Source organism: Triticum dicoccoides, chromosome 3B (assembly GCF_002162155.2).
Source record: "Triticum dicoccoides isolate Atlit2015 ecotype Zavitan chromosome 3B, WEW_v2.0, whole genome shotgun sequence".
Lineage (NCBI taxonomy): Eukaryota > Viridiplantae > Streptophyta > Magnoliopsida > Poales > Poaceae > Triticum > Triticum dicoccoides.
This window is the reverse complement of record NC_041385.1, coordinates 197383748-197394482: the sequence shown is the minus strand read 5'-3', so window position 1 is coordinate 197394482 and position 10735 is coordinate 197383748. Positions and strand designations below refer to the sequence as shown.

At 43.2% G+C, this 10735-nt stretch overlaps 2 protein-coding genes across 2 annotated transcripts; one reads left to right on the top strand and one right to left on the bottom strand.

The window, feature by feature from the left end:
• Positions 1-608: 608 nt before the first annotated feature.
• On the top strand, positions 609-7227 carry LOC119275518. Its single transcript, XM_037556382.1, has 15 exons — positions 609-1096; positions 1911-2032; positions 2131-2219; positions 2306-2341; positions 2575-2668; positions 3340-3382; positions 3453-3553; positions 4093-4654; positions 4722-4809; positions 5204-5365; positions 5456-6024; positions 6111-6249; positions 6321-6389; positions 6473-6592; positions 6744-7227. Exons 1-15 carry the CDS (start codon positions 882-884, stop codon positions 6855-6857), a joined length of 2523 nt encoding a protein of 840 aa, XP_037412279.1. The 5' UTR covers positions 609-881; the 3' UTR covers positions 6858-7227.
• A 225-nt stretch (positions 7228-7452) lies between these two features.
• On the bottom strand, positions 7453-10286 carry LOC119275519 (reticulon-like protein B1). The gene is made up of 5 exons (XM_037556384.1): positions 9885-10286; positions 8490-8670; positions 8245-8386; positions 8088-8157; positions 7453-7996 (listed from the first exon to the last, which is right to left on the bottom strand). Exons 1-5 carry the CDS (start codon positions 10183-10185, stop codon positions 7830-7832), a joined length of 861 nt encoding a protein of 286 aa, XP_037412281.1. The 5' UTR covers positions 10186-10286; the 3' UTR covers positions 7453-7829.
• Between the last annotated feature and the right edge of the window lie 449 nt (positions 10287-10735).

Below are 10735 nucleotides of genomic sequence, written 5' to 3'. Positions count from 1 at the left end.
ATATCCAAAACATTGTGTAATTCGGAATGGAGGTAGTACCACATTGAAGTTCGAGGCCTCCTTTAGTATTATTTTTGCGGGTGAGGCCTCCTTTAGTTCACACAATAGAAGTATCACAGGAACAGGAAAATCGGAAAAAGCCTCAATTCTTATAGAGCAAGATATGTCATTTGATGCATATGATAGAAATTTTTCAATTGAGTTTAGACTAATTTATGTTTTAAAAAATATGAAGGATTAGTTCCTATACCAGATATGAATAGGAATATATTCCTACGAACCAAAGGCTCCAAAGAAAAAAATATCTTAAAAATCCCATCCTTTAGAATCCCTAAAAAATCCTACAAGTCAAATGAGGCTTGAGTAACTGAAGACCGGCGCATAATTCAGTGAAACCCAGAGTCCCTGTATCCAATAGCGGCATGCTGCATGTCATCGCCACCTCTCCAACGATCGCAGCAATGATACACACGCGCCCATGCCCATCCTCATCGCCTCCTTTCATATACTCCAGCACACTGCACACTGCACACGTACGCGGCCGCGTGCCCAGCCCCCATTGCCCCTCCCGCGGCTACGCAGCCAAGAACACACGAGAAACCTGCACAGCGCTGCACACACACACACACAGCGCAACGAGCAGAGAGATAGAGGCCCGACACTCCCGCTCCCCCTCCCGCTCCCCCTCCCATCCATCTCGCCGGAACCATCCATTATTAGCAAGACCAGATGCTGTCGTCGTCGTCATCGTCCGTCCCCCGTTGATCTCTCTCCGCCCTCTCTTAGCCACACTCACGAAGACACGCGCGCGGTCCGAGGAGAAACTAGCTCCACGTTGGCTCGCGTCACCGTCGGACGGAGAGGCGCGCCGGCCGGCCAGCATGGAGGGGAAGCACATGGTGATGTCGGCGGTGGGGATCGGGATAGGCGTCGGCGTGGGGCTGGGGCTGGCGTCCGCGCCGTGGTCGGGCGGAGGGTCGGGAGGCCCGGCGCGGGCCGGGGTGACGCTGGAGCGGGTGGAGCACGAGCTCCGCCGCCTCGTCGTCGACGGCAGGGACAGCAAGGTCACCTTCGACGAGTTCCCGTACTACCTCAGGTAAACGCCCTCCTTCCGTCGCAAAAAAGTTCATCTCTCAACGATGTGAGTGAGACTCTCGGGGCTGTTCCTTTCATGGAACTGTAGAAGCTGTCCCGTCACCTTCCATCGTCCCAGATGTTTTGGGCTGATCTTTTGGTGGGGAAAATGAAATCATTTCTGTGTGATGTGCATCAATTAGATTTACATATGAAGTGCATATTTTGCATGTAAAGGAAGAAGAAAAATCCAGAGTTTGTGTGTAGTCTAATTTTCCGCCTCATGGAGCTTTGCGTCACTGAAAGAAGTGAAATATCTTTTTTTTTTTCCTTTCTGAAATGTCCATGGAAGGTGGTGACAGAATCGCTATGCTGTCAGAACTCAGATCACAGGCAGGAGAATCCCAGTTGGTGAATAGTTGGTTCCATGAAAGGCGGTTACATATGAACTGCATATTTTGCATGTAAAAGAAGAAGTGAAAAATCCAGAGTTTTTGTGTAATTTTCAGCCTCATGGAGCTTTGGGTTTCTGAAAGAAGTGAAATGTCTTTTTTCCTTTCTGAAATGTCCATGAAAGTGGTGACAGAGTCGCTATGCTGTCAGAACTCGGATTACAGGCAGGAGAAACCCAGAGGGTTCAAAAGCTCAAGAAGAGTCTCTCTATGTTGTCAGTTTTATGAGCAAAATCTGCTTGGATCAGCGAACCATGCATGACACTAGTTTACTGATAGATTGCGCGCACTAAGCTATGTTTTCTAGTGTACAATTCTGCTTTTCACCTCATGCAGTCCTCATCCATGTCTGTCTTTTTTCCCCCTCAATCGCCCCCTTTGCAGTGAGCAAACACGCGTCGTGCTGACGAGCGCCGCGTACGTCCACCTGAAGCAAGCAGAGATCTCCAAATACACCAGGAATCTTGCTCCGGCTAGCCGTGCGATTCTGCTGTCAGGCCCTGCAGGTAAAAACCATCTTCATCACAACAGCTCAAGGACTTTGCTTGACCATACTTCCGCTGCTTCGGACCAAGTAATCTAAGGCCAAGTTCCTCTCTTGAAGAGCTTTACCAGCAGATGCTCGCCAAGGCGCTCGCTCACTATTTCGAAGCGAAAATCCTCCTGCTGGATCCTACGGATTTTCTCATAAAGGTAAGTTTTGCTGGAGCATTAGTCCTTGCGTTACACGTCGCTAGATATGTTTTAGATATGTTGTAATGCAATGGTATTCCTTGCAGCTTCACGGCAAATATGGCACCGGTGGCAGCGAACAGGTAAGACCTTAGCATACCACTGGCTCTGCTTTTGATCTTCAAAATTTGCCATAGTTGCATACTGTTTCCAATCTTTCCATTTCTGAATGTTTGGTGTGCTCATGAGCTTATTTTTGATACATTGGCACTATTTGTTCTGCATCACTCACTGATTCTTTTTAGTTTGTCGACGGAAAATATTGGTAAATTTTATCTAATAACTGCTAACTGGAGAGTATTTTTCTTCTCATCAGTCTGTTACAAGATCCATCTCCGAGACGACTCTTGAAAGGATGTCTGGATTACTCCAGTCTTTTACGATGACTCCACAGAAGGAGCAATCCAGAGGTGACGCTTCAGCATTTAGTTTGTATTCGTTCTTCTGTAGTGGTAGCAACCTACTTCAGTTTTTATCTAAATATGTTCAACTCAGGTCAATGATTAGCAGTTGATGAGAACATCCATGTACCATTCTATTTATGCAAACTGGATGGAACATGTATTTTCATATCAATATTACACTGATTTAGTGATTCACACATACTAGAAGCCTCAAATCATGAGTCCGTTCTTATTCATAGAAGAAAAAGAGGGTGTATGCCTTTTTCTCATATATTGACACAATATGTATGTCGTGTGCATTTGAATTCATTGATTAATAAAACAAGTACTCAAACAACAGAGTTCTAGAGAATCAGAAGATCTGTGGAACTGATAGACTAAATAAAGTTCCTGAATTTACTTGAAAACTAAATGAACTTCATGTTTTATATTAAAACATAAATGAAGTTTCTCACCCAGTGCAGTTCTTGTGAATAAAGCATCGACCATTATACTGACTTTACCTAACTTGGCCTTCATTTAGACTGAATGCTGTGAAGGAATATCAATACTCGCTCTTGGGGCATAACTAAATTCAGTTGCATGCATGCACTGTAGAACATGATTCCCATTGTGTGTATCTACTTTCAGAATTTGTATCGGTATATTCATTGATGTATTTCCATTTTATGTTGCAGGAGGTATACGTAGACAAAGCAGTATGACCGACATGAAATTAAGGTGTGAGAAAAATTCACTATAGTGGACCCATTACAAAAAAACATTTACTTATTTCCTAATAAATTTCCAGGAGCTCTGAAAGTACAAACAGCATGCCCAAGCTCAGAAGAAATGCATCTACTTCATCCGATATGAGTAGCCTGGCATCGCAAGGCGCTCCAAGTAACTCAGGTCATACCATGTCCTTTTGAAAGACTTGCAATGGCACAAAATAAATTTCGTCACCTTGAGGAAATTATTTGTTTTCATGTATGTATACATTGTGTGTATTTGAGCTTTTCCACGTTATGCTGCTTACTTGCTTAGCATGTCAAATGGTGATCTGTTATTAATTTCCGACTTGCAAGGTAGTGAAACAGATCTAAATGCAACAATTATCACTATGGAAGTAATGCACAAACCGACGAGAAGTAGTTTGTTTATGTTATTTCTGTCGATGCACCGCAGTGTTCACGTTATCCTACACACTTAACATTTTTACTTGGAAGGTATGGACACACATGCTTGCATGTCTAGTTCCCTTGAGATAACGCTTATCTCATGCACAAAGTTGGAATCTAAATGTACAGAGAAGAATATATGAGTTGTATCACTTTGTTGCCAAGTTTGTTCCACACTTCCACTGCTTCTCCTGCTGTAGATTAACTTCACTATTTCTTGTTGCGCTGCTGCTTCACACTATGCATATTTTTTTTCTTTTTGCACTGCAGCTCCTCTCAGACGTGCTAGTAGCTGGAATTTTGATGAGAAAATGTTGGTACAAGCGTTGTACAAGATTCTGCATAAAGTATCTAAGAAGAGCCCTATTGTCCTCTACATAAGAGATGTCGAGAAGTTTCTTCACAAGTCCCCCAAAATGTATCTCTTATTTGAGAAACTACTGACCAAGCTTGAAGGGCCAGTGCTACTTCTCGGCTCAAGAATTGTGGATATGGACTTTGATGATGACGAGCTGGATGACAGGCTATCTGCTTTATTCCCATATAACATAGACATCAAGCCGCCCGAAAATGAGAATTGCCTTGTAAGCTGGAACTCCCAGTTAGAAGAAGATATGAAGATTATTCAGTTTCAAGATAATCGGAACCATATCACGGAAGTCCTTGCAGAGAATGATCTCGAGTGTCTTGATTTAGGCTCAATATGTCTATCCGATACAATGGGCCTCAGTAAGTATATTGAGGAGATTGTGGTATCTGCAGTTTCTTACCACTTGATGAATCATAAAGACCCAGAGTACCGGAACGGAAAACTAATTCTATCTGCTAAAAGGTAATTGCTATAGTTGTCTGTTGGCTTCATCATCTCTGCCTTGGTTTATGACTCTTCAATTGTGCAGCTTGGCCCATGCATTGGAAATTTTTCAAGAGAACAAGATGAGCGATAAGGACACCATGAAGTTGGAAAGACACACTGACGCTCGAAAGGTTTGTTTCTTTTTATTGTTTTTGCACTTCTAGGTTTTTATTTGTACTCCCCTTGGTTCCAAAATATAATGCATGTAGATTATTCAAAAGTCAAGCTTCGTAAAGTTTGACCAAGTTTATATGGGGAAAAATCAACATTAATAATATCGAATAAATGCAATGTTTATTTGGTATTATAGATGTACATTGTTTTCCCTATAAAGTTGGTCAAACTTCACAAAGCTTACTTTTGAAAAAAATCTACATGCGTTGTATTTTAGAACAGGGGGAGTACCTATTTATTGTTTTTCCAACGAGGTGGCTTGATTTCTAGCATAGGCATCCAATTCTATTAGAAAGTTTAGAATATTTTAGAATTAACAATTATAAACAATGACATGCCTCAACTACATAGATTGCTGAAAAGAGAATTGCTCCGACTGCTGCAAAATTGGAAACAAAACCTGCAACTTTGCTGCCACCAGCAGCTCCTGCTGCCGCTACTCCAGCTCCTCCTCCTGAGAGCAAAACAGAACCAAAGAAACCAGAGAATCCACCTCCACCTGCAAAACTACCAGTAAGATAACTATTGGCCACTTTAATGTTACTTTGTGCAAGTTCCAGGAAACTAATTTACCCATCTGCAATTCCTTTTTATTGCGTTTAGGAAGTGCCCCCAGATAATGAGTTTGAAAAGCGCATCAGACCAGAAGTGATACCCGCGAATGAAATTGGAGTTTCATTTGATGATATCGGTGCATTGGAAGATATCAAAGAATCCCTTCAAGAGCTTGTCATGCTACCCCTCCGACGGCCAGATCTCTTCAAGGGGGGTCTTCTTAAGCCCTGTAGAGGTATATTACTCTTTGGTCCTCCTGGAACTGGCAAGACGATGCTAGCCAAGGCTATAGCAAATGAAGCTCAAGCAAGTTTCATAAATGTATCGATGTCGACCATCACATCAAAGTGGTTTGGTGAAGACGAAAAGAATGTTAGAGCACTGTTCACTTTGGCTGCTAAAGTATCGCCCACTATCATTTTCGTCGATGAGGTTGATAGCATGCTTGGGCAGCGAAACAGAGCTGGAGAGCATGAGGCAATGAGGAAGATTAAGAATGAGTTTATGACACACTGGGATGGTCTCTTGTCAAGACCAGATCAAAAAATTCTTGTTCTTGCTGCGACCAACCGTCCTTTTGATCTTGACGAGGCTATCATCAGAAGGTTTGAGCGCAGGTTGGCATCCCTTCCTTGAAATCAATCCCTAGCGTTATTTTTTGTTTGTCATTTTGCCTGAAGCACATGCTCCTTTGGTTTCATAGAATCATGGTCGGCTTACCATCAGTGCAAAATCGGGAAATGATTATGAAGAGGCTTCTGTCGAAGGAGAAAGTTGATGAAAGTCTAGATTATAAGGAACTAGCAACCATGACTGAGGGATACAGTGGCAGTGATCTCAAGGTTAGTATCATGAGACATGAATCTTTCTCCACTTAAAACACTTGTTGGCTAACTCAGTTTGCTCTGCACAGAACCTTTGCACAACGGCGGCATATCGCCCTGTGAGGGAACTGATACAGAAGGAAAGGAAGAAGGAACTGGTAATCTAATCACCACCATACTAAGCATTGTATCCATGAAAAAACCTGTCAAATTTCTGAAGCTAACACTCAAATATTGCCAGGAGAAGATGAAACTGGAAAAGGGAGGCACTCCACTAGATCCTTCAAAGATGAAAGAAAAGGACAAGGAGATCATTCTAAGGCCATTAAACATGGCAGATTTGAAAGAAGCAAAGAACCAGGTGAACTGGTTTTCTAGCACAATGCAAATAGTATTCACAAATGCAAGCATGTAGTAGAAGCCATTAATTAATAGTATATAACAGTGGAGCTGAAAGCTGATAACTTGGACACATTAGAACGTGCTAATATCTGGTAAACTTGGAATTGCAGGTGGCGGCGAGCTTTGCTACTGAAGGTTCCATAATGGGTGAGTTGAAGCAATGGAATGATTTGTATGGTGAAGGCGGGTCGAGGAAGAAGGAGCAGTTGACATACTTCCTGTGAACACAAGTGTATGAACATAATTCGGAAAGTAGAATAGATGGCGAACAGCTACATGAAAGGACAGTCTATCGCCACGTAAACTGTAGTTTGCCTGTGTTAGGTTGTTGTACTACTACACTAATAATGAATCTGCAGGGCAGATCCTTTTGATTTTTGTTCTTTCTTTTAGTTTTGCTCCTTTGTGTGCATCTCTCGATCCCCCATGTCTTGTGTATAGGTAGTTCATGCTGCTTGGTAGGTTGTCGTTGGCCACAAAACAGTATCAGCGTGCCAGTCTGTGTATCAGTATGCTTCCCTCATGAATCTAGTGAAACTCCTTAGTTATGTTTTTGTTTAAAATAATGCAATGTCAGAGATTTCTAGGATTTCATAGTGTACTGTAAATAAGCGTGTACTGTTAATCCTTGTACTGTAAATGAGCGGTCTCTTTGATGCCTGAAGTGCACTACAATTTGAGAATACTGACACTAGTCGGTAAGTTTCCACTCCTACTTATGTTTTTTCTCGAGAATCTCCACTCCTACTTATGTGGTAGAGAAACTCCAGCAATTGTGTGCCAACGATGCACTCTGAACACACGCAGGCTGGGCTTTAATAGCACAAAAAGTTGTTTTGCAACAATGATAGCAGTAGTACAATAGAAACGAGTACATGACATCTAAAGCCCAACGAGTTGATAAACATCATCAATACTCCAAACTGCAGCAATGCAAGTAGCAAAATCAGCGTCCAGAAACCGTACCCATGCGACACCTTAACAGATCAAAAATCAAACAGCGGTACAGCAAAACAAGTGCTGCCTCTGCATTACTGTTGGAGGGTAAGCTACCCGGGGCTACTCTCATCAAAGTCGCAAACATCGAAAACAGCCTTACATAACACAAGACAACCGGTGAGAAATTTGGTGCTCATACCACAAGGGCAGCCACGAACCAGTCGCCATCATTCCATTCCACACGGTACCACTCGTTTCTAGTTCTTCTTGTCTTTCAAGGGGCCCCTCGGCACTTTGCTCAGAACCTTGGCATCAAACACAGCATACTGTTTCTTAACCTCAATCCACCCCTTCTCACCATAGGTATCAATCTGATCTTCATACTTCTCGTAGATTACTGGAACTGTGTGCAGAACCACAAAAACTGTTTGACATAGAAGAGAAAAATCCACTGTTAGCCAAATCCATATAGGGAAGAGTTGCTGAAAATGGTATACAAAGTTGAGATCCCTTACCAATGTAGAACAGCGTCAAGAAGTTGCAGCAACTGCCGAGAATGGAAAGCAGCCATAGACCAGCAATCACCTACAATTTTGTAAAAATAAGTTAAATGAGGCAAATCCAGACTGATGTAGGAACAACGCTTGGTAAACAATGGCAGAACAGACATACAATAAGGAACTTCTTTATGTCGCGGCCAAGAGCAATCTGACGAAGGTTTGCAAAGGCTCTGTTGATCTCATGACGTGTAGATAGCGCAATGTTGACAACCAGATCTTCAGGAATGATCACCTCGGGAATCCTTGGGGGAGACCTGAAATGGGTGGCAGAATTTAGAACTCATTTTTAAGGACTAACTCTTGAACGTGCAAGGGTATGCACATGTAATCTGTGATACTGAGATGAAGATAGCTTACTTGTTAATGAATGATGAGGCATTAGACCAGAGAAAGAGAACACCCAGAGAGAATATGAGAGCATGGCCAAGGAAAGCCAGAAGATGGTAGCCAAGCAATTCAAAAAGGATCCAGATTGCAGTTGCACCACCTAGTACTCCAGCAGAGATGTGCTTGTTCCTCCACATAAACACATCAGCAGCTGCAGAATAGAGAAACAAAGTGAATACAACAGCAAGATTGGCAGATCATGAAATTACATAACATGTGCTCACAAATGACACCTTAATCACAATATAATACAAGACAGAGATAAATTTGGCAGTGTTTAAGGAGTAGAAATAGAATATGACAATTAAAAAATGTTGCAAGATGCTCTGTGAAAACTTATGGAGTGACAATGCAAGGCAAGAAAACACAACTAGTTGTTTAACCTCTGCTGCCCGTTAAGGATTCACAACAGAGTAAGGATGCCCTCTAGATTTGCATGTTTTCAGCCTATGGTTAACAGCTCAAGTTCAAAGCAAAAACGAAAAGACACAAATGTACCATACACAGAAACCACATTGTGTTCTATTTCTTTAGTCCATGAGTATTAGTTATATTGCAATGTGCAACGACTAATGGCGCATAGGTGCTCCAAAATCATGGTAATTCTATAGAGAATCTTAAGCTGAACTTCAATATTTCCAAAATGTTTGTAAGTTTGAGAAAGGGAAGAAGTAGCAATAACACCACAAGGTTTATTGTTTCTTTATTTAAAATTCAGAGAAAACAAACCTAAGAGTCATATATGATGATAATTCTCATACAAGAAACAATGTTTCTATACACTAGCGACTTAGCAAGGACACAGCAGAGAATTCACTGAGCGCCTGAAGATGATTCTGCCACAAACTGACAAACATAGATTCAAGCGCAGGTAATGCTCAACGGTACTATTAATAGTAATATCCTATTTTAGCAGCCAGCCAACTGAAATATTAATATCCTATTTTAGCAGCTCAGCCATATGGACTACGACAGAGCATAAACTTACTATTACTATCAAAAACCAGTATCCATTTTTGCACAATAAATACAGGGGAGGAATCTTAAAGATCAGATCGCACGACCACAGCAAAACCCATACGAAGACAGCTTGCATTGACCAAATTCGAAACCAACAGCGTATATCAGGTCGCTCCAGTAGCGTTGGCTTTGGTGACGCACCGTCCCTGTGGATCTGAACAAACCCAGCCGCCCAAAAAAGAAGGCTTAAACCTCACCGGCACTACCCAATCAGTGCCTTATACCAGATCTAGTACGAAACCCGAGACCCAAACCCGTCCAGATCCACATAATCCGATCCGATCTACGCGTTTAAGCAAAGTCACTAAAAAACGAGCATCAGTTAGATCGGTAATGGGGCCATACGTTTGCCTCCGCCGAGGACCTTGTGGATGGGCTGCTCGCGGCCGAAGAGGCGGAACATCTTGTTCTTGGCGTCGGCCGCCGCCGCGGAGGCGGAGGCGGCGAAGGAGGCGGTGGTGACCTCGGAGGCGGCGGGGGCGGGGGCGGGGGCGGGCGGGGCCGAGGGGCGCGGGTGCTCCTCCTTGTCGGAGTCCGACGAGGAGGAGGAGTGGTCGCCGCCGCCGACGTGGATCTTGTCGGCGATCTTCTCCATCAGGGTCTCCGGCTTGTGGCCGGCGTCCTCGGCGTGCGGCTGCTCCGCCATGGCTTAGCTTTCCGAAACCCTCACGCTGCTCCGCAAGAAAAGGGGAGGTGCCGGTGCGCGTGGGAGTTGAAGGGGAAGAGAATGCGGGGGAGGAGGATTTCTGGCGTGGTGGGGTTTTATAGATGCGATGGGTTTAGGTCTGATCGGAAGATCGGGGACGTTGGATTTGGATTGGACGGCCAAGAGCGAGCGGGGAGAGGACTCAGAGTGGACGGCGGGGTGCTTTTGCCACGGACCAACATGTCCCCTGGTAGAGTTTGAAGAAAATGCTTCGTGTACACGAGCACACGAGGAAAACCAAATCCACAAGGAAGTACTCCCTCCGATCCGAAAATACCTGTCATCAAAAAGAATAAAAAGGGATGTATCTAGATGTATTTTAGTTCTAGATACATCTCTTTTCATTCATTTTGATGACAAGTATTTTCGGACGGAGGGAGTACTCCATTAGGTTTGGTGAACTGTGGACATGGATTTTGAAAAGTTGTTATTGCTTTTTTTTTCTACTCTTGAAAACTTTCGATCATGCATCAACCTTCAAGATAGTACA

Excerpts from the sequence above, each read along its gene's own strand:
- LOC119275518 (XM_037556382.1), top strand. The coding sequence starts at position 882 with ATGGAGGGGAAGCACATGGTGATGTCGGCGGTGGGGATCGGGATAGGC. Across the intron at positions 2,342-2,574 it reads GCACCGGTGGCAGCGAACAG|TCTGTTACAAGATCCATCTC; the intron begins GTAAGACCTTAG and ends TCTTCTCATCAG. Across the intron at positions 2,669-3,339 it reads ACAGAAGGAGCAATCCAGAG|GAGGTATACGTAGACAAAGC; the intron begins GTGACGCTTCAG and ends TTTATGTTGCAG.
- LOC119275519 (XM_037556384.1), bottom strand. The coding sequence starts at position 10,185 with ATGGCGGAGCAGCCGCACGCCGAGGACGCCGGCCACAAGCCGGAGACC. Across the intron at positions 8,158-8,244 it reads ACATAAAGAAGTTCCTTATT|GTGATTGCTGGTCTATGGCT; the intron begins GTATGTCTGTTC and ends ACAAAATTGTAG. Across the intron at positions 7,997-8,087 it reads CTTGACGCTGTTCTACATTG|TTTTTGTGGTTCTGCACACA; the intron begins GTAAGGGATCTC and ends TATGTCAAACAG.